General features: G+C 38.5%; 1 protein-coding gene across 16 annotated transcripts in view; it reads left to right on the forward strand.

Annotated features, from left to right (window-relative positions):
* The window catches only part of TENM3 (teneurin transmembrane protein 3), a 407,967-nt gene that overhangs the window by 219,501 nt on the left and 164,901 nt on the right, over window positions 1–23,565 (forward strand). For 11 of the 16 annotated variants that reach the window (XM_039700050.1, XM_039700051.1, XM_039700048.1 and 8 more), the window contains one exon: window positions 18,230–18,439. The exons of the other annotated variants lie outside the window; for them this stretch is intronic. In XM_039700050.1, the coding sequence (XP_039555984.1) occupies window positions 18,230–18,439 (210 nt within the window). The remainder of the gene's footprint in view (window positions 1–18,229; window positions 18,440–23,565) is intronic. 16 annotated transcript variants of the gene reach the window in all.

The following is a 23,565-nucleotide window of genomic DNA, read 5'->3' on the forward strand; positions in this document are numbered from 1 at the left end:
CAAGGCACTGTGGAGAGGGATGTTCATTAGTAATTCAGTTATTCTCCCTTATCATTTTGCACTCTCAGGTGAATGCTGTCTAGTGCCAGCCATTTCTTACTTCATTCACAGAAAAATTTTGGGGCTTTTTTCCTATAGTTCTGTAACATCCACCATAACAGAGTTCTTGTTCCCACTAACCTAATAATAATAATAATTGTAATAATAAATTGAAACCAGATCAGTTGTTAAAAGCTGGATTTAAAAATTGCAAGTCTTTTGATCTTGTTTGCAAGTAACATACTATTATGTTTTCCTTTGTTTGATTTTGTATATTTTCATTTCTCTTACTTGTACTTGAGAAAATGATGCAAACAGGTGAAGGAAGGGCAAGATTTCATTTACAGAGAAAAAAATTAAATCCTGAAAACTTAGAGAGTTGTTATTTCAGTTATATAAATCTGAGATGTTATTTCAAACCATGGTCTTCCAGAAAGGAAGCAGTATTTTTAATCTGGCAATTTCTTTTTATTGAAAACACATATGTCCTCTATCAGTAATTATCAGTCTTAAATTACATTAGACAAATTTTAGCTCGTGGGTAATAAATGTGTGACAGCACCATGTGTGGTTTCTGAGTGAAGCTTTTGTCATATTTCATTTTGGGGGGATATTCTTTTGACATTCCTCATTGCACAGCTCCCATTCAAAGCTGAATAAAAAAGTGACTGAAGGATAATTTTGGGGTCACAATCTAACATTTCTTTGGACAAAGCTGTTTCAGTGTTTGTACTATATATATTCAGACTTTAGGGATTTGGAAATTAATTTTAGTCACACTAGGCTTAAATTTTGAACCTCTCAAGTTCCTCAGCTCTTAACGCCCTTAAGTGGAGTTCTCACTCCACAAGGCAGAAGAATATGGCAGGTGAAATCCTTGACAACTGGTCCTTTTGCTTCTTGAAAGCAAAGAGCAGTAAAGCTTCTCAGGTGTCTGCAGAAGCATCGCCATGATTTCACTGCAGAGCTCTGCTGAGGACAGCTCTGTCCCACTCAGTCCATGGAGGCAGAGCAAGAGATTGTTCTTGTGTTTTTATCTTACAGAAATAGGCTTTGTGGCCCTTTATAGAGTCCGTGTGATGGAAAAACTGGCAGCTCTGATGCTCCAACTTCACTCTCCTCTGTGTTTCACATCCTGTCAGTCCTCAGTGGGAGAAATGACTGATTCTCTTTTTCTTCTTCCATGGGCATTCAGGGGCATGAGATCTGATTCATCACAGACACACCACTCAAGCTGATACTGCCATTGTGCTCGCATTGGAGGAATGAGAAAAGAGTCTGTTTTAACTGGGATTACAGCATTTTTCCAGTTATGCATAAAGACTTTGCCAATTATAGGAAGAAACAGTTTTTGTATTTGCATGTTTTCAGTTTGTCAAGGTGAAAATAGGTGAGGTGAAGAGAGAGAAAAACAGGGCAAAAATCACTAGTTAATAAGGTAAAATGAATTACAAGTAATACATGGAACTAACATGATGTGCATTTAATTTAAACAGTTTGGCAGGCAAATATTAAATGAAAATTTACCTGTAGAACTGAGAACTGTTTATGTGGGATTCACATAAAACTGCTTGATGGTGATTTTTTCCTGTTCTTTCACTTTTGAAAATTACTGTGGACAGACCAGAAAACTGAAGTACTGTCATAATTCTTCTAGCACAGAGAAATAGCATGTAAAAGAACTGCCAAGTTCTAGTCCAACCCTCCTTTTTTAATGATAAATACATGCACTTTACAGAATTACAGGTTTCAGGAAGACTTCCCCACATCTTTCCCCACTGTATTCATGATGTCTAGGGAAATCGTTTTGGTTTTGCCTTCTGGAAGATCTCTTTGGCAAAGTATTTTGGGAGTATCAGAAACAGGGCAAGGAACAAGTTGGATATCAGCTTTGGATATCAGTTTGCAGGGACATTGGCAAGACCCTGCTGTCAGATTTTATATTGAGGGAAAAAAATCCCTCACAAGCCTGAATGACAAAAAGCTTTGAGGCTTTTCTTCTTCAGTTGTGCTTTTAGGCAGCATCACCTGCCAGGATTACAGAGACATATTACAGCCATGTTAAATCTAGTTCATTACAGGGATCTTGAGCATTGATCTCCTAAGGACTAACATCTATATAAAAATAATCTGAAAAAGTGTAGGAGAGAAACTGTTTAACAAGAGGATTTTTAAAGTTTGCTTCAAACAAAATAGATACAGGAGAAGACACAAAGTACTTTAAAAAAAAAAAAACACAACCAAAAAAAACCTAGAAAAGTGGAAGTATGGATGATAAGAGGCATTATGTAGAAGATGGTCTGGTCTTTGGGAGATTTCTGAGGATATGCCAGGGACAGGCATGAGCTGTTGATTTGTGCATACCAGCAACTCATGACAGCTGATTTAGTACTAACATTGCTTTCTTTGTGCATAGCGTATCCAACATAAGACTGTGTAATCCATACATACTTTTTTACACCTGCATGAAGTTTCTGTAAGACAGCAATGTTGATCTTTAGATCTGGTATCAGGCTTGATATTTTCTGGCCACAAATTGGCCATTTGTACTTCCTTTCTAAGTATATAATGCCAGTGACTATAGTAATAATAATGGGGCATTGTGGATGGAAGTGCTCTTAGTAGTGAGTAAGTGCTCTTGGTAGTGAGTAAGAGACCTCAAGATAAACACCAAAGCTTGGTCTATTTTCAGACCTCCTATGGACAGAGCAGCTAAAGAATGCACAGATAAACTGGGAGTGACCATAAAATGACTTCAATAGGTGACTTAAAATCCAGATAATTTATTTAGAGATTTTTATTCTGAGTGTTCTCTCAGGGAGTTTAGGGAGGCACAGCTCATAGCCTATGTGACAGGAAGATTTGCAGCCCTGTGGTTAATTCAGTCAGTTGTCTGCTGCCCTTCATGGCCTGGCTGAAGTGTTTTGATGATTGGCCTCCTTTCCTCAAGCTCCCACTTGTTCAACACACAGCAGCAAGCCAGTCTAGCTCACAGCCAGCACGCTTTCTGCTCCAGAAAGGCTTTTGGTGAGGAGGGTAACCAAGGCCAAGTAGTGTGAATTATTCTTCGGTCATAGTCTACTCCCAGCTGTCCTCTTTTCCTGGCAGCAAGGGAGCAGGCAGGGACTGTGTTGGGCACAAACCCAGTGGTAATGCACATGCAGAATAGCCATTTTGTGTGTGTTTAGTAAATCCAGCTTTTCAGGATCAACCCTATTTGGCTGGATCTTTACAGCCTGCAGACAGTGCTGCTCCTGCTGTGGTGGGGAGCTGAGCCCCACTGTGGTAGCTGACATGGCTTGATGTGTGTGTTGCCAAATGTACCATCATTTCACTGGCTACACTGAGAATAATTGCTGAACTTCACTGGTGTAGGCACTGTCTACTTAAAATGTAGACTGGAGGAACAACTAGCAGATTCCTCCTTTTTGCCTGTTTATTTTAGGTCTTAATAGACTTAAGTATTTCAGGACTCTGTAGTAAAATAAATGCCTGAGGGAGTCTGAAATGTTCACACATAACTAGGGCTGGCAGGAGAACAAGAATTCAGTGTGATGAAAAATTTAGCAAGCTTGGCATTCATCTTGATGAGGAACTAAACACAATTCTTCAGAGATTTTAATGAAAAAAGAGGGATAACAAGTTGCTCTGCTATTAGCTGCAGGCTCATTAGCTGGGGCACTCACCTGGAAGGCAGGAGACCCAGACTTAATCCTCTGGCCTGAATCAAGCAAAACATTCAAGTGTCTTTTCTCTGGTTAGCTGCTGTCTCTGCTGGTTTGTCACCTTTACATGGCCCCAAAGTAGGGGATACCATCTGAGATGGCTCTTCAGAAGTTGGTGGGAACAAAGGCAATTCTGAGTGTCTTCTGGTGTTGAAGAGTCTGCAGTTTCAGTGAGTGGTTGTGGGACAGCCCATAAGAACTCCTCAACTGTCTCTACTTACCCCATTGTTTCTTAAACATGTCTTGAGTTTGCTTTCGTGAAAAGTAAGCAATGACATTACCAGTATTACCTGTGGCCTTATGTTATCCTATGTACGTCCCAAAGTACTGTAAATAATTTCTATGTTTATTTTAGTATGCTAGTGCATTACATTAAATGGCATAATTCATTAACTAGTGCTACAGTCAACATGCCAACATGTTCTTGTCTTGATAATTTTTAGTGGAATTTTAGTGGAATAAATTAATGAATTTGTAACAGAAAAGGTGTCTGAAACTTTTTAATTGTGATGGGTGAGAAAATGAAGAGTGTTCATTAAGTAAATAAAAGACTAAGGAAAGGTAAGAGGGAAGAAGGTGGAGATTTCCTTAGTTGTAAAAGGGAAGGCCAGGATATTGGGAAGCCTTGTCTCTAGGAGGTCAAAGGTGCAGGTGGCACTGCCTTGGCTTCATATATGTTGTGCACTTCTCAGAGGTTTGTTTCCTGCTGGATTTGCAGCATTCAGTTCATAACCTTTGCAGGGGATTGGAGGCATGCAAGATAAAAATACAGTGTTTTGCAAAGCAAACAGGGAGAGAACATGCATTTCTGCCCTCAAACTGGGATCCTGGTAGGAGATGCCTGAAGTAAGAAGATTATTTGATGCGCTCTGTCCAGTAACTTTACATTCAACTCACATGACAGCCCCTCCTTCAAAGGCTGTTTTTCCGTTTGGTTTTTATGGATAACATCATTGAAGACTATTTTGAGCTGGGGATGGGAGGGGAAGAGGTGAATGCATTTAATCCAATAGATTCCATGAAAAGAGACTGTGACCATAAAAACATCAAAAAAGCAGTTGGGTATTATTGTTTCTGATGAATTGTTTTCTGCTAATCAGGCATTTTCATAAATGTATTTTCCTTCCAAATGGGCATGTCGTTATTCCCATGGAGCAGCTGCAGTAACATATCGTACTGCATGTTAGGATTTTTTCTTTCAAATGGAATGATGTATGAGTCACTTATGCCTGAAACGTAGTAAAACTTATTATGCTATCGTTCATACCACATCTTCTGAAGTAAATAGATCCAAAAAGACACTTGCAGTGAAAGTTGGATTCCTGAGAGTTTGTACAGGCTGATAAATGTTATGGGCTGATGCATCATTTTTATTCAGAAGAAATTTGTGTATGGTTCTTAATATCCCTGCCTGCTCACCTCAGCATGCATAATCTTAACATCAGTGAGGCAGAGGGCTTTGTATTAAACTGCATTGATTAACAGCCTCCTCTAGTCGCAGGATCTGACTTTGAAGTATCCTGTGGTTTGTTTTCTGCTTGTGCGTGTAAAGATTCTGACCAAGGATTGACTTTGCAGGCTGTAACTGCTTAGAAATGAATCGTAACTGCATCAGAAATCATGTAAAGAATGAATATTTGGACCACTACCATATCTCAAAGATAAATAACAAATACAAACAAATCACAAAAAAAGGTGTCTCAGATAACTGAGCAAGAGAGCTAAGACTATTCCTTTATCTCTTCATGTAGAAATCATGACACTTCAAGTGTAGGAGGTTAATTTAAGTTATCTGTAATAACAGCAACTGCACCAGAAAACTGCATGTGTGTTAGACATTAACATGCCAAAGAACAAAATTAGTGAAATGTGGGTAAACATGATTTCACTTGTGTTTCTTCTTTTCTCTATGCTTATAAATTGTGTTTTATAAGGTCTGATCCTTTTAGAATGAGCATATTTTAAGTGTTCCTGAGTAATCGCTTCCTTACATGGTGCTGCATTATCAAGCATTGTATAAAAGTAGTTATTTTGTGTTGGTATGAATGCAGACCAAGTCAAGCCATTAGCTGGGTTTTTCAGGAGCTGCTCTCATAATTGGTTGCATTACATCTTTTCATAAAAGAGGCATTGTGTGAATACAAATGTAATCTTGGGGCCAAGAACCTGTTAAAAGTGTTTTTTTCAGAGGGGAAAAAAAAACTAGTCAAGTAAGAAATTTGTCTTTTCTTATCAGTAAGTACTTTGGTAGATGTTTTGGCAGTAGACATTTGTGAAGGTTGGTGGGAAGGCGTGGATGGTCTTGGAAAGCATGTGCCATAATATGTATGGGGAATTGTAGTTTTACAGGACTGGGCCTCCAGACCAGTTGTTCTGAATGCTTTCTATGTAATAACTGGTTTTTATCTGGCAGCTTTTACTGGTAGTGAGGGGGGAATCTTGAAAGTAGAATACGTCAACATTAATAATTTTTTTGGGAACTCAGAGACTTGTATATTTTCTATTGGCAATCCTACTGCTGAGCTGGAGAGCAGTTGTTTCAGAGTTTGCAAAGCACTCAGACAGCAATTTCCTTTCATCCCTTTTCAAAGAGATGGATAACCTCTGCCTGCTGGCAGATATGGATGGCCCAGCTGGCGTGTCCCCTGTCCCTGGACCAAGGCCCAAGGATTCTGGAAGCAGCTTGGTAAAGAGGGTTTGTTACCCGTGGCTCCACTCAGGCATAAACAAGTTGGTTTTTTTTTTAATTTTGGAATTTCCTCCCAATCTTTTGGTCCTTTTTTATTTTCTTTGACATAAAATCTCTTCACAGTTACTGGTGTGGTTTACTTTGCTTTGGTTTTTACTATTCTGAAGTGGTCGAGTTGGCAAAGAAATAAAGATTATGATATTACTGCTGGATTTCATAGCTAATATTTCATGAAACTTTATTAGACTTCCCTTCTGTTCATTAGCTCATAACTTTATGAAAAGCACTCTTGGACTGAAATTTTTTGTGTTTAGTCTGAGGCCAAAGGTATTTTTTCAACTCCATTTAGCATTTTCTGACCTACCTTAGCTAATGTGAGGGGTTTGTATATTTATTTAAGAATTGCTAAGTCTGTATTCTTTTGAACTTTAATGTATAACTAACCCTATTTGAAATTTATGGTATTAAATTGTACATATTGCTAGTGCACTTATCCAGTCCTGCCAAGTGTAAACGCAGATAAAATGTTAAAAAATTAAAAGCTAAACAAAAGGTTTATGTACTAGTCAAAATATATTCTATTTTAGATAGCAGTAATTTCTTATAGTGGAAAAGTGACTAAAAATATGCAACTTTGTAGCGCTTCACAAAATTTTCTCATCACCTAATACATTATTGCTTATATCTTCAGACAAAAATAAGGGACTTTGTGGGGTTTTTGTTTAATGCTAAATTTCCAGAGACACCTAAATACAGAGTCCAGCTTTCTCTCAGTTCTCAGTACCTAAAAGATTTTATTGTTCTCAGTTTTCTAAATAATTCCTCAATGAGGCTTTATAAAAAACCTGGCCCCAAAATGCCACCTCTGGCCCATTTCAACACTGCTGCCTTAGCAGCTTTGGTAGCGAGCTGACTTCAGTGGTCATGCAGTGGGTTTTCATTTAAGCTTTCCAGCTTTTTGCCTGTGGTGGTCTATTTGTTTCTAAAGTAGAAACATTTTCTCCACATGGGCAAAACTGATAAGTTCTCTTCCAGCAGAGAAATAAATTACATACTAGATGTAATGAGACATCAATGTCCAGTAAATGTCCCGTTGTTTGTGAGAGTGGTACTGTGTGACACAACAGTCAATAATTTTCTGGTAAGTCTCTAATTCCTCCTCTCCCCAAAATTCCTTTGTTAAGGAGTTACACTTAATGTAGCAGAAAAAAGCCCTAACAAGAAATAGAACTTGAAAGTGCGGCAGGAAGGGATGGGCTTTTAATAACGAAGCAACCAGGAACTAACAAGAATACCTATTTTGGTGGTGTTACCTTCAGGCCCTTCCAGGGCTCACCACTGGTTAGGTAACTTTGATGTATCCTTGGCAGGATTGCTTTCTCCTTTCTCATAGCTAAATGCGTGCTTTTGTAGGCATGGCGTGATGCTTTAGTGTTATGGGACATTTGATTGGTTTGCCTCAGTTTATTGGGAGAAGGCAGGCAGCAGCAGCAGCATGATGCTTTAGTGCACATGCAAGGCTCTGGCAGTAGTGCTGCTCGTTCTGGTGCCTGCTCACCATTGTGCTGGTCCCTGCAGTGCTGGGAGGCACACAGAGCTCACAGGGGAGCATGTGCCACTGGCTGGGGCAGCTGGCGGTCAGAAGCTGGTGAAGGTGACAACAATCATTGTATCCTTCCTTCTTCTCCCCATCTTTTGCAATGCCACAGCTCTGGTCTTTTGAAATGCAGCTCACAGGGATATAAATAACCGCAGTAAAAGAACTAATTGGTTAGAGCATGGTGCTAATAAGGCCAAGGTAATGGGTTTGATCCCCATTTACTTGAGATGGGCTTGGTGATTCTTGTAGGTTCCTTCCAAATCAGAATATTCTGTGATTCTTGTGAATAATAAAAAATAGGATTATTTTTGTAAGTAAGGCTGATAGAACTCTTTTTGAGCAGTTTGTTGCTCTTTGTTCACATCTATCAAAATATCTTTAAATTGCTATGTCTCCTTCTGAGAAAACTGGTCATATTCTGTGGTCTGCAAGCATAAGCAATTTGATGTCATTAAGTTCTCTGGATGCTTTTTTTCAAAGATGTTGTTCCCTTTATGGCAGGCTGCAAGGCAGTGACCACACTGATAGCCAAAGGAGACAAAACTGGTATCCCTGTCATTGCTTAGACTGCTTTTCTCATATTGGACCCAGTAGAATTAAGAAAACCAAATTTAGTTAATTAGTATTTGATTTCACTCCTCTTTAAGCTGCTTTTTACAGGGGTGGGAGGAATGAGGGTGGGAAATTAGCTGATTCTAAAAACTGAATGATTTGTGAATCATTCTCAGAAGGTTTATTTCCTCATTAAGAAGCCTCTCTCCCACTCCCTTGCAAAAAAACTTTCATGTTGTCTGATGGTCTTCAAGATGCATTTCCTGTCCTGTTCAAAAAAGACATTTTCTGCTCCCCCTAATTTAGCCCAAAGCAACTGTGAAAATACAAAGTGCATTGACTACCACTGAGTTATGTTGGAAGAATGATAAACCAGATGTGACATGGCTCAATCCATTTCACCTCTAATAATAAAAAGTCATGGATAGGAAGAACAAAGAAGCATTTCTTCAAAGGTTGCTTTTATAGGTGATTATTCTTTATGAATTGTCATCTGAAAGAGTATCAGCATCCAGAAAAATTGCACTTTTACAAAGGTCAGGATTGAGAGTGGAGACTTGGTAAACACTTCGGCATCATTGCTGAGTGAATATAAGACAGACTCAGAGTGCCTAACCTTCCTGCATTGATTATAGTATCTGCCAGCTGCTCCATTTTTGATGCTTCGTTCCATTTCTGGAAATGCAGGAAAAAGAAAAAACCCTGGTGGGTTTTTTTCCTGGTTTTAGCTTGTGTCTGTGGTGTGTTTATAGTATGGGTTTTTTGAACATGAAAATCCTGGCAGGCTTTTGAGAAGGGCTGGTTTCTTTCTCGCAGCACTGTGTAATGCTTAGTTTGGTTTGCGTGAATCGATGAGTGGTGAGTAGAGAGAGCAACTGGCTGCACATTCCCCCTACCTGCGATCTCTCCTGCCCTTCCCCTGCCCCCGTGTAGTGGTCAGTGAAGCACTAGGCCCAGGCAGATGTGCACAGCCATGGAGGGCTCTGACTGAGGCAGAAGTGCTTGCCATGCACGGGTGCCTTTTGCATGGCTCAGGTGCAGAGCTATGCATGTGTGCCTGCATGTGGAGCAACCATGCACCTCTGCCTCTTGACCGTCCTTGAGCAGGCACCAACTGCTGTGGTGGGAAAGGGCCATGTCCGTGGCCAAGTTACACAGGAGCCACGTGGGGACACCAGGAGCTTCCCTGCATGCACAGTCCAAGTGCCACGGGCCCTTGGAGACCTTCTGGCTCTGATGCTGCAGCTACTGCGTGCTGGCTGCCAGGGCCTGCAAGTTGGTTGCAAGTGGCACTTGGCTGGGCCAAAACTGCGAGTGTGACACTCGTACAGCCGGGTCGGTGGCTGAGCTGGTGTCTCCTTGTATGAGACTCCCATCACAAGGCAGAAGAGTCTGAATCCCAGCAGATGCTCTAAATGAAGAAGTGACATTTTCATGTGAGAACTTCTACATCTCAAGTGAAGATAGGAGTTCATTGGAATATTTTGCAATCTGGCGTTGATTTCAGCTTGCTTCTGTCCAAAACTGTGCCCCCAACCCCTCAAAAAAGATGAATGTTTTTTCTAAAAATAGAGAGACCTATCACTTGACACAATTTTCTGAGTAGAATGAAGATTTTCAGTCTTCTGGGAATAGCTCTCTCTTCCCTTCCAGTATTTTTCATGTGCACTTTTAATTAATATTGGGGGAAATAAACTGGAAGATTCAGTTGAGCTGAGCAGAGTAGCTCCTAAAAAAATAATAGAGATGCTTGAGGTTTTAGTTCAGCTTATGGACTTTGTGCCTAGGTGAGTGGACCTTTGCTCTACACGTGGCTCTGAATTTATAAGGTGATTCCTTTTGAAAATAGTAATAGTAAAATAAAAATTTTTCTGTAGTAAGAAGAAAGATCTGTGCATTTTGTTTAGGATACTCTGTTAGTTAAGGCTCAGATTCTGCAATTTCTTTACAGACAAAACTCCCATTTAAAGCAAAAATGAGCACTGCCTGAACTCAGGACTGAAGACAGAGCTGTTGTGGTCATGCAGTCTGACCCCTGTAAGAACAGGGCACTCCTTTTCATTTAACAATCTGCTGAGCAGCAGCTGTTAACTTTTTGAAACAACCAAAATGCTTCAAAACAGAGTGTTTGCTTCAGAGATGTGTGTCAGTTCTAAGGCATAACCATTTTTCTTAAGAAATCTTTCTCTTTTTTAGAAGATAATTGCCAGTTTTATATTACAGAACCTGATTATTATACTGTACTTCCAAGAGGGGAAAAAAAGGCAATTTACAATATTTCAGGCCATTATTTGTCTTGCTCTCTAATAGATTAATTTTGTTTTTCAAATCAATATCCCTTGATTATGGTTTTGTACAGTTTTAGCTTTCCCAGTTTGTAGAAGTAGTTGCAACTTTGTGACTTAGAATACATGTCAATATAATACATCTGTTTTGTTTAGAAGTGCTAACTTTTTGAGGAAATACAGGAAAAATAGATGTAATTTGTGTTTAAAGTTTGCATCTGTTATGAAGGTACAGTTCATCAGCACTCAGAAGGATTTGAAACTTCAAAAGTACAGCTCCCAGTTCATGGGTAGAAGGGTCATTATTCATTATGCTTACAAACAAAGCAAAACACAAATGGAAAATCCACAATATATCACAAGCATCATTTTTATGCATTTGAAAGCATTTCTTTTTAAAAGAGTTCTTGGCATGTAATTTCTTCTCACTGCAGTGTTTTTTTACTGTAGATGGATTCATACAGTCTTATTTATATGTGTGTGTGTATATTTGGAAGACTGTCAATGCATGTATTTCCTTGGGGAGGTCTTCACAGTAGCTACTACAGTGGTCAACTGGTATAAATAGATACAGATAACTGTGTTGGTTATAAATAATTGTTCTTACCAAAAAGAAGTGCTGTACAACAGCACTTTTTGGTAGTTCTTTTGCATGTAGAGTATTAATTAAGAGATAACTGTCGCTGCAGGTTGGCTGCAGAAGGCTGCAGGATCCAGCAGAGAGATAAATGCCAATGCCAAGTCATACAGGTTGGAGAGCATACAGGAAATCCATAATGAAAAAATAGTTTAAAATTAAAACTCACTTGTTACTAACTTACTGTTTTATATGCAGGATGAAAAGGTCCAAAATGCAGTCGTTAAGGGTTGTACATACCAGGTGTAGGGGCTTGGGGCTTTTTTGGGTCAACCTACATGTGATACACTAGAAATTGAAATTTTGGGATGCAATCAGTAAACTTGATAGAAGGGTATAGGTGCCCTTTTTAACAAGAGTGTGTACAGCTTTCAGCACACTGGGAAGTCTTAGAACAGATTGCAAAGAGTCATCTCAGCTTGATTCAGAAGGCTTGTAAGTGTCCTTCATGTTTGAAAGTGTTTTGGTTTCTAATTAATTTAGCCAGAAGACATGCTATTTCTGACCTTCAAAAGCCACTGCCTGTCTCATCCAAGTTTTACAAGATCCTTAAACTGTTTTATTTAAACAAAAAAAAACCTGAAAACAAAACAAAACCAACCAAAAAAACCCCAAACAAAACACCACCAAACAGCAACCTGCCTTGTCCTGTTGTGAGCAGCAAAGTACAAAATAGAGATATGTAGCTATTCTTAGTGATCCATTTTATATATATATAACATGTTTTTCCACAGTATGGGGTCTGGGTTTGGTTTAAATGATATAGTAGTGCCATTTAATATAACATGAAATCTTCATTTCCATTAACTCACCAGCAAAAATCCCATTAATTTCAGTAAAGAGCTATCTACTTTGCAAATGGTAATTTAATACAAATTTCTTACTGACACTGAAGTCAGTAAGAATCTCTTTACCACTTCAAAATAAGACTCCCCTTCTGTGTGCTTGAGATGTAGATAGAGGAATTTTTTTCCTTCAGTCTCAGTGACCAGGGCTGCCAACACTGTGAATGGAAAAATGCACTGTCCTGCCATAGCTAAACAGAGCAGTCTACCGTTGTATTGCTTTAAGCAGCCATCAGAAGTTGGGTATAGGATTTATGCAACCTGATTGAGATGAAAATAATGGTCCTTCAATTTTTTATAGTGAAATTACTTTTTCAAAGTACATAACTTGCAATGCATCTTATGGAAGTAAGTTGATAATGCCAGGATTTTAGGGACAGTCTAGATATATGAACAACAGTTCAGCATTAAAGAAATTCATGAAGCAACGAAAACTACACATTTTTAAGATCATATTTCAGCTCAGGACAGTGTTCGTTGCTTCATGAATTATAGTCAGAAAAATTTGATTTATAATAAGAATAGAAAATAAACAAGTTTTTTTTCTTTGTTCTTAGTGTCAGTGCCAGCAAAGTCTCTCTGCTTTAAGAGTTTGAATCTAGTGGGAAGATTTCATAAGTGCATGTGTTTTAAGGCTCCTCAGAGACTCTGGGTCATCTATTTCAGCCTGCCCACCCTGCAACAGCAGGAGGTCATTACTACTACTTCTCTTCTATCCTACCTTTCTCCTAAATGCCGTTTTCTAAAAGTGTCTAGCACTACTTTCTCTAAAATACATCTAGTGCAGATGCAGTTCATCCAGGCACTTATTGGTGGTGTTGAAGCAGTGTTTCTCTAGCAACTGGTGACCTATGGAGGATGAAAGGTTGTTGGGTTCATTCTTTGTAATACCATGTAAATAAGCTTAAATGCTGCCAATAGCTTCTTTCCTTCATTTTTTAAGGGAAGGCAACTTGTACATAACTGTAAACTGGGGGTTGTGGCCAGGTGGAAGTGCCTGAGGCTCTGGGGTTGAAGGCACAGCTCTGCCCTGCTCTGCCCCCAGTCCTTCCCTGCCCTGATACCCAGCTGGTGGTGTTGGGCAGCACCAACTGACAGAGGCTCAGCTTTACACTTAGTTAAGCCTTAATATACTTAAAACAGAAATTCCTGTACATTACTACCAGTCCATTGTTGCAGTCTTCCCCATTGTTTATTTGCTGTCTTTTTTATGGGTTGCATTTAGCATACTTGTCCCTTTGAGCTTTTCGATATGTGACATCAGTTCTACTTCCAATTTTTAATTTGTACCATGTTTTAAATCAGTGCTGATCACAGCAGAGAACACTGCAGGTTTGGTTTTTTTAACATAATTACTTTGTACCTATGTATTTAATGTAGCCATTATTAGCTCAGGTATATTTATTTTTCAATGTTCTTTTTACAACCTATTTTCTTTGTGTTTTACTTTCTTTGGGGACTCGTATCCTTAGCAAATGTATTCATCTCTTCACATATTGCTATATCGAATCTGTTCTTGCTAGAGTTTGGCTATATTTTGCATTTTCACATAATTTTTTTGAAGTACAGAAAGCTCATTTAAAGTCATATGTTTTCAATTATGAAAATGGCAGCAAAATAAAGTGTGCTTTTCCTCATAACTGACCTAAACCATGAGATTTAAGTACTTTTAAGTCCAGTGTATTTGCCTGTGAAAAATACCTTACTGTTGAATCAAATTCACATATTAAATACAAGAGTTTTTGCTTTTCTAAAATACAGGCAAGAAAGTCAAAGCAGAACAACCAAATGTTTTGCTAGGTGGATACCGAAAGAAGCAGAATGGGGAGAAAATCAGAAGTAGTATTTTTGTGGGGTTTCTTAGAATGAAATGTTCTTAGTGTTGAATGCTTCTAAGCTGTATGGGGAAAGTGTTACAACCAATCTAATTGGCTTTTGTAATACTTAATTATTTTTATGATTTATAAGTTAGTTTTTTAGGACTTCAAGAGGGGATATTGCCAAAATTTTTAAATGCCTTTCATTCCATGTGAAAAAAGAATTGGAGAGGAATATGCACATCATTTACAATTCCTCTAGAAAGTGTGTTAAGTATTTTTTTTTCTTAATGTGTAGCTTATTCTATAAATGGCAGTATAGATAGTTATCTCTCTTTTCACTTGGAATCAAAGAGGAGCTCACTGCAAAAATCTGCCAGTTCTGGATGAAGTTGTACAGAAATAGGTGTCCCAGCTGGTTGGCCTAGGGTTCTTGTGAAAAATTGGCTCATATTATAGCTGGCTCCCTTTTCTCTGCAGACCATGTAACTTTGTGACATGAAAGCAACAAAAGGAGGGCTAGGGAGAATAGCCATCCTTTATTGGGTGAAGGGGAAAAATACAGTGATGAAGGATAAGGAAGAATCTGAGGTAACTTAATGCCTTCTTTGCCTCAGTCTTTAATAGTAAGACCAGTTGGCCTCAAGATCCCCAGTCCCTTGAGCTGGGAGACAGGGATAGAGAGCAGAACAAAGCCCCTGTAATCCAAGAAGGAGTCAGCTGTGGGACTTAGACACCCACAGGTCTGTGGGGCTCAACCCAGGGGTATTGAGGGAGCTGGCAGAAGAGCTCAGCAAGCCACCTCCAATCATTTACCAGCAGCCTTGATTAAATGTGGATGTCCCAGGTGACTGGAAGTTGGATAATGTGACACTTACCTGCAGTTAGGGCCAGAGGGAGGTTCCAGGGAAGTCCAGACCTGTGAGCCTGACTTCAGTGCCGAGCAGGGTCACGGAGCAGATCATCTCGAGTGCCATCATGCAACGTGTACAGGACAAGCAGGATCAGGCCCAGTCAGCAGGGTTTACAAAAGGCAGGTTCTGCCAGACCAACCCAGTCTCCTGTGACAAACTGACCCACTTAGTGGATGAGGGAAAAACTGTGGATGTTGTCTACCAAGACTTAAAGTTCTTGACACTTTCTCCCACAATATTCTTCTGGAGAACCTGGCTTCCCATGGTGTGGCCAGGTGTCCTCTTTGCTGGGTTAAAAACTGACTGGATGGGCAGGCCCAGAGAGGCAGCGGTGAATGGAATTGCAACCAGCTGGTGGCTTGGCAGTAGAGTTCCTCAGGGCTCAGTACTGAGGCTTGTCCTGATTACACTTTTTTATCAATGATCTGGAGGAGATCAAGTGTGCCCTCATTCAGCTCACAGATGACACCATGTTGGGCAGGAATGTTGGTCTGCTGAGGGGTAGAAGGTTCCACAGAGGGATCTGGACAGGCTGGATTAATGGGCTGAGGTCAATTGTAGGAGGTTCAACAAGGCCAAATTCTGGGTCCTTCACTTGGGTCAGAACTCCATGGAATGCTACAGGCTCAGAGAAGAGTGGCTAGAAAGCTGTCTGGCAGAAAAGGACCTGGAGATGCTGGTTGACTGCCAGCTGAACATGAGCTAGCAGTGTGTCAGGAAAGTTTAGCTTGAATATTAGGAAAAATTTCTTCACTTGAAGGGTGATCACAACTTGGAACAGGCTGCCCAGGAAAGTAGTTGAGTCTCTGTTCCTGGAGGTGTTTTACAGACATGTAGAGGTGGCATTTAGGGACATGGTTTAGTGGTGGACTTGGCAATGCTGAGTTAAAGGTTGGACTCAAACCTCAGATCTTAAAGTTCTTTTCCTAATGATTCAACAGTTGTAAGACCTGCTTGCTAGAATTAGATTTATAAAAAGTTGCATAACTTCCTGGTGGTGTTACAGCCTTAATTGATTTTTGCAATAGCAGAGATCTGTCCCTGCTGAGTGTAGTGGTGGGAGCTTTGCTAGTACCCTTGCACTTCCACCCCACACCTGACACACGGTGTTTTCTGAACTGAGAAATTCAGTAAGCCAGGGCACCCAAGTGGTGCATGTTCCGCATGGCTGCTCATCAGTGCAGTGTCAGCTAGCCATGTAGCACGGAGACAATTAATAGATTTGAATAAATGAGGGAGTTTACAAAACAATTAAGGAACCTTGGACACGACACATTTTCAGGCAGCATGGTATTTTGTCTGATTATGATTTGTGCAATCAAGGCTCTGTTATGCCTGAAAGGTAATGAGTGTAAATTGAGAAGGAGAAAGGAAGCATATTGAGAAGTGTTATATATAAAGTCCAAGGATATTACTGAAATGTTGACTTCCTTCAGACAATACATATACATCTGGAACATATTACTGTAGCTCTCCTCTAAGAGATGTCAGAAGCAAGTAAAGGAGGTTTATTCCAAGATAAAAAACAAATATTACAAAAACCCCTTTTTTTTTTATTGGAACTATTAAAAAAAATGAAATATAACAACTACCTAAATCAGTTTAAGTATATCATAAATAATGCATTAAATATTCCATCAAGAAATAATCACAAATTCAGGTTACTGAAGCAAGCAATGTGAAAAATCAAGGTGTAGCAAGAAAACCTATTGGCATTTTATCTCAAACTACAAAATGTGCCCATTTCCTACTTCTAAATTCACAAGCTGAGCCCTGTAAAATGTCATTCCCCCATACTTTTTATTTCCCTGATTGTAAACCTTGGGTTTTACAGAGGAGTTACTTGACTAATAGTAAGTGCTCACTTTCCTTCCAGGACCAAGCCTCCATCTTAAATTATAATAATGTGTGCTGTTCACTACGAGAAGGGGTAACTGATATGTGGAGGTATTAAGTAAATAGTTTGTGGTGAGGCTGTCATAGGTTTCTTCCCAGAGAAGCCAATTGGTAAGGACTTGGCAACATGTTTCAGAGACATTTAGGATACTATATGATGGTATAAACTGAATGTGAAAGAAAAAAAAATAATAATTAGCATGATTCTAGCAGTGTACAAGGGAGGTGGAGGGAAGGTAATTCAAGCTACTGGTGCCAGTATGATTTATTAACATTGAGAAGCACAGCACCTCTGCAGCATAACTATACTACTAAGTGCCATAAAACCAAATCATTATATGATGAAAAAAGCCCCTTTTCCTCTAATTTAAATTTAGATTTATAGTTATGAATTATAACCATGCAGATTAATCTAATTTTGGTTCTAACATAAATTATGTAATAAAGCTTCTTCATATTCTGGCACATTCCCCACCTACAGGCAACAACACTTATTTCAAAAGTAGTCCAGCAATCTTACTCTGAGTAAGATCTGTACTCCCTGAGGACTATAAAGAACCTATAAATTCACAGGGTGGATTAGGTAATTATTTCTCTCTTGCATTCTGGTCTAATTATTGTTTCATTGAAGGACTAAATGCATTGTTATGATATCCTAAGGCTTTATTTAAATCTGTCTTCCTCCATGATGACTTTAAGATACTTTCAAGATGCAGGAATGGGATGTAATCATTGTGTATGCATGTTTTAAGACAACTTGTGCAGATGGACACAAGTTTGACAGGTGAAACATTTTGATAGGTTTTAAATAGCATATGTGTCTGAGAAACACTACTGAAAACTAAAAGTTTTGTCAGAGTAACTCCTGTGATAGAAACTTACAGTGGTGAGTTTCCCTGTATGTGTGAGCTTGGAAAAGTGGTCCTGTTTCTCTGTCTCTGTTATTTGTATTACTTTATTTCACTAGCAGATTTTAGACGGGAGTGTCCCACTGAAAGAAGCAATCCTGTATGATAAACACTGTTCATTGAAATATCAAGTCATGGCATTTTGTTATGATTTCTAAAACATTTAAACCAGCTTATTTCAGGCAATTGTCATATTTTCTTTGTCCATCTTCTTTTCTTGTTTGAAGTAGAATATTCATCTTTTGCTGATACAAGAAATTAATTATTTGTTTTTCATATGGTATCTTGACCCATATTTTAAATGCTTTTTATTTTTTTATAGGTCCTCCCATGCCATCCTCCTCATCTAGTCCATCAGTTACTGAACATTTACACTCCCCTCCTCCATCACCCAATCTCCATGACAACCAGAGGTGGTTATTAAGTAATAATGCCAGCCAGCCAGTTCAGGACTCTGATACAGATGAGGACTATACTGCCGGCTCATATCTAGTACAGACCAGTGATAATCCAGTATCTGTCCCAGGTCATGGTAAGAAGAGGACACTTTGTCCAGAGTTTAAATACCCTTTTATTTTCCATCTTCTTAAGAAATTGTCTAACAAAACATAAATATATCAAAATGACTGTATTTTAAACTGATTTTTCCTTAAATGACACAAATTGTTTCTGTTTTACTGTAAGATAAGCAAGATTAGAAATTAACTGCTAATACAGAAAAGCTTGCTTAAGTCATTTAACAGGTAATGCTTATGTGAAGCAGTAGCTATTAATGATTTATTATGTAATGTAGTTTTTAGCAAGTGACTAACCTTTAGTTGTACTTTTTAAAAGGTAGACTGAAGTTGGTTAAACTGTCATGATATTTAGCATCAGAATAATGTAAATGTTTTCTTTTACTACCTCATCAAGTTCAGCAGCTTCTAGCCATTCCTTTCATTTCCTAAGGGAAGGAGAGCAGGAGTTTTTTTTACTGGATAGGGCATTCAAGACTGTGGAAAAAAGTTCTAAAGAGAGCTCTGAGATGACAGAATGCAGTGGTGGCTTCTGAGAAATGTTTCCACATTTCTCTTCCTTCCAACCAGTCAGCAAAAGGAGTGACATGCTTTAAACATCAGTGCCTGCTTATACATTGTGCCCAAAGAAACCACTTTTTTTTCTTTTTCTTCTTTTTTCTTTTTCTTTTTTTGTCTTTTTTTTTTTCCCTTTTTTTCCTATTTTCTTTTTTTTCTTATTTTTTTTCTCATTTGTCTTTCTTTTCTTTTGATATGAGAAAATATATTAGCCACAAGTTTCCATTTCTGTTGCATGACTGAACAGATTTTCTTGGTGTAGGCATAGGCATACTGAAAGAATATTTTTTTTAATTCACAGTAATTTTCAGGTAGATCAGCAAAGCTTGGAACAAGCCACTTCATATTCTAAGAACCATTCCTGTGTTTTGATTGTTAAAATCTCACCTGTAGATGAACCACTAGAGGGGGTATGGAGGAATATTTTTCTGCAGCTTGCACATCAGCTGATTGGACAGAATTATTTTGCCAAGCATAACACTAAATTTAAGCTTCTCTTCTTAGCTTTGAGTGGAATTTTGGTGTTGTGTGTAAAAGGCCAGTCTGCTGAGAGCACTCATGTATGTGAACTTGACACATTTGGGTTAAGATCTTTAAAATTAATTATAATTATATTTTTGCATGTTCAACTTGCTGAGTATTTTAGTCTGTGAAGAACTCAAAAAATTGTGATGCATTGTCATAAATCAGGGTATGCTATTCTTTCTTTTATCTCTAGGAATATGAAATCTGTTAGAAAATATATGGATTATCCAAAAGCTAGCCTGATTTAGTTCAATAAGTCAATATATTTAGATTACTATATCCTCCAACCCTTTTTTTATAATTGAAAAATGCAAAATCAAGACAAAACTGCTAAAATTTTTGAATAATTGGGATGATCTGCTTGCATCTCTTAGGAAGCTAGTAAGTGTTCATCCTTCCTCTAGATTTTAGTCCCTTTGCTGCTTCTGAAATTTTGAACAGTTGCCTGCCAGTGGGTTTACCAACCTTCAGGAGTGTTCCTTAACCCGTTTCATCCCAGACAAGCTAAATTAATTTCATCTGACTCTCTGTCAAGTCAAGTCTTGGCCTTTTAGCAGAACAACGTCAGAGGGGTTTTGATTACAAGTGGGACAGGGGTTAGCACTGTGGTATTTGTTGAGATGGTTGTTGTTTGTAAGACTTCTGCTAAGCAGGAGGAAAACTCAGCATACTCTTCAAGTATGTGTTCATTTTCCTTTTCCCTCTCTCTTCCCACTGTTCTCCCCTGTATCCTCTACCTGCAGATGTCTGATATTCACCCCTTCAGTGTATATGTGTGGTAGAACTATTTGCAGTTCCTGCTGTCAAATGATCTTTCTCTCCACAAGATTAGACTTGTTTTTAGAAGTGCTTCAACTTGCTAACGACGTATACTGTATGTATAGTGACTGCCATAATTTAAGTCGGGCTTGTTGCTTTTCTGCTGGGTAAGGAGAACATCATAGGTGTTCAGGTAGTGGACTTCCATTTCCACAGTTAGCTGCAGAATGAGGGTTTGTGTTACTGGAAGAAAGATTCCTTTCACTCAGCACTTAAATGGATATTGCTTGAATTATCGACCTGATTTGCTTATGGTTGGTTTCTCATAACATATGCTGATGGCCTATTGATGGGGGAAAAGTATGTTCATTGTAAAATAGGGAAAACCAGAATTTAATAAGTTAACTACAACTTTCTTCTACTTGATGATATGCATGGTTGTGTAGCATTGCATTGTAGTATGTGGATCTCTCTGATTCTATCCTATCAAGTCACTATCATTTAATTGTGGCCTTTAGTATGCTATTATTTAATTATTGCATTTTCTGTAGCTAAAATGCTAAGTAATGCAGCATGTGTAGCCCTTTCACAGAAAGAAGGGTTTTTTCACCAATTGTCTTTTCTTTTGCATCTTCATGTAAGCTTTCAATACTATCTAATCTTAATAGGTTTAAAGTAAGTCCAGTGCTGCATTCAAGATGACTCTGTCCAGTGTCTATTTTGGCAGAGGGTGGGAGATCACTGCTGAAGCATTTAGGGATAAAAAGGGTGCTGACTGAAAACAAGTATATTATTGAGCTGCTTTCAGTTATATTGACTTTATTTGAACAGCAAGTTGAATTAACATCTTCTTAGTTTGTTCAAACATCTGATTGTTTTCCTTTAGAATGAGTTAATTTGATCAGTGTATTTTATGACTCAAAATTTAGAGTATCTGAATATGTCTGTAGAATTGTATTAATCTGTGATGCTGGGTTTGATTATCTCATTTTGTTAACCAATGGGAATTAGCTTTCTTTTCTGGAATTAACTGAAATAGCAAAGAGAATTAGTAAAATGAATTATCAGATGCTTACCATGAGAAGCTAAGGTCTACATTAAGGTATTACTAGTACCTTTAAAAATTCAGATCAAGTGAGGACTGTTGTGGACAGTTTAATAGGAATAATTTAATTTCTCTAAGAGCAATGTGTTAGTAAGTCATGAAATTCAGGAAGAGATAAATTTTAGGACCATCAGTTACAACTCTTACGTAGCATCTCTGATTAATTCTACTTGTTCCTCTTCTTCAGGTGTAGGTCAGTGTATGAAATGTTCCAGCAGTCTGTTTGCCTACTACTATCAGAGCAATTCATTTATTACATTTATTGTTTTTAGAAAGAGCAGCAAGATGGTTTATCATGAACAGGGACATCTGAATACATGTGCAGGGAAATGAAACAGTTGTGAGAGTAGAGTGAACTGGGAGCTGAGAGGAAAGGATTCTTGAATATGATTGAGTTGGAGGGTTTCCTTATGTCACTAAGTCTCCTTATAAAAAATAGAAGTCATGTATTATCTGTATTTAGGCTTCTTGAGAAGTGTCTTAATCTTTTTCCATGAAAAGTTGTAGATTAGTTAGAACTTGAAGGGGAATTTATTGAAATTAGTAGCAGCTTATCTTTTGACACAGAATTTAATATAATGAAAAATAAAGTGCTAAATTCTTAGTTTAAGCAGAGAATATGAAGACGTGGTATAGTTAATATTTCATGCTTACTACTGACAATGAAATTGAAGAGTCTGAATTAGAAACTCAGATTTCAGAATTTTTACCCCTAAATTGGAAATATTGTGGGAGAACCAGAAAATGCAAAATAGAGAAGGGTGTATTTCACAGCAGCAATTGTATAGTGTATTTGAGCATCAAGGTTCTCATGTTTCTTAATAACAATTTGTGATGATAGTTTGTGTAATGGGAAGATCTGAAAAAAATTCAATATAATATAAACTGGTTTTCAGTTGTCCTTGATCAAGGATCTGCCAGGTAATGCACAATAAACAAGATTTTGCTCCAGCCACATGGGAATTGCAGATTGATGGGCTTTTCAGTTCAAAATGGCTAAGCCTTCCTACAAATTTGGAAATCTAGAGCACAACTCTGAATTTAAACTTGTGAAAGAGAAAAAGTAATGTAATAAAGCTGGTTGAATGAAAAGATATTTGAGCTCTCTGCATTCTGAGGTCTCATTGTAGGACATCTCACTCTACAGACACCAAATGTGCTGTGGCATAATTCTCCTATAAATTGAGGACTTTAGTTCGTGATGATTCCTTAGAACTTGATGGAAGAGCTTGTACAAAAGTATATACAGAAATTATTGTTTTTATTATCCCATGATGTAAAGAAGCCAAGGTCAGAACCTTTTGCTTTTGTAGAGGTACCTGAGGGAATAGGTGCCCAATGCTCAAGGCTGGCACTAGTAAAGACCAGATATAACACATGTACAAAGCATAGGTGTGAATTTTATGAGGTTTTTGTTAGGGGTTTTTTACTCTTCAGATTTTCCATCCTTCTCTCCTGTTGTCAGCATAGATACCATGTATAAGCAGCATAACTAAACAATCTGCCTCACTTCTGCCGTTTTCTTTCTACCAAGAGCAAAATGAAATGGAAGTGTGGTTGGAGGTGCACACAGGGATTTGTGCTATAAGTTAGTGGAAGATGCTAGTGACTTTTATGGCATCTTTTCTTCCCTTGCAGCTCCTGTCAGGGTGGGAAGAGGAAAATGGGATTTTTCCCTTCATACCCAACTGGCTTGTGAGAAGGTTGGAAATAACCTGTGGATATTGAAAAGGCCCATGGCAGATTAGGTCTTAGCCAATGTGGAAGTGCCTTGTGTGGCTTTCTGGTAGTCCTGCTTTAGTGCCTACTAAACACCTCCCAGTCCTTACTCCATCTCTGCTGTGCACAGTTATTTCACAAAGGAAGCTGCATGTGCTGCTGAACTAGAACTTGGCAGCCAGGGTGTCACCTGCCATGTAATTTCACAGAAGGAGTTCTTTTGATTTCACAGAATATTCTTAGTAGGAAGAGACCCACAAGGATCGAGCCCAACTTTTAAGTGAATGGCCCAGGGATTGAACCCACAACATTGGTGTTGTCAGCACCGTGCTCTAATGAACTGCATTTTAGTAGTTCAGATTATTGTGGAACAAAAGGAGAGGGAAGGGGGTATGGGGGTGTTCTAGGACACAAGGAAACAAACCTGAGGTCATGAGATTAAATGCTTAAGAGCTCTTTAGGCTTTTTTCAAAAAAT

Source organism: Passer montanus, unplaced genomic scaffold, assembly GCF_014805655.1.
Source record: "Passer montanus isolate IOZ18808 unplaced genomic scaffold, ASM1480565v1 scaffold14, whole genome shotgun sequence".
In the NCBI taxonomy this organism is placed as follows: domain Eukaryota; kingdom Metazoa; phylum Chordata; class Aves; order Passeriformes; family Passeridae; genus Passer; species Passer montanus.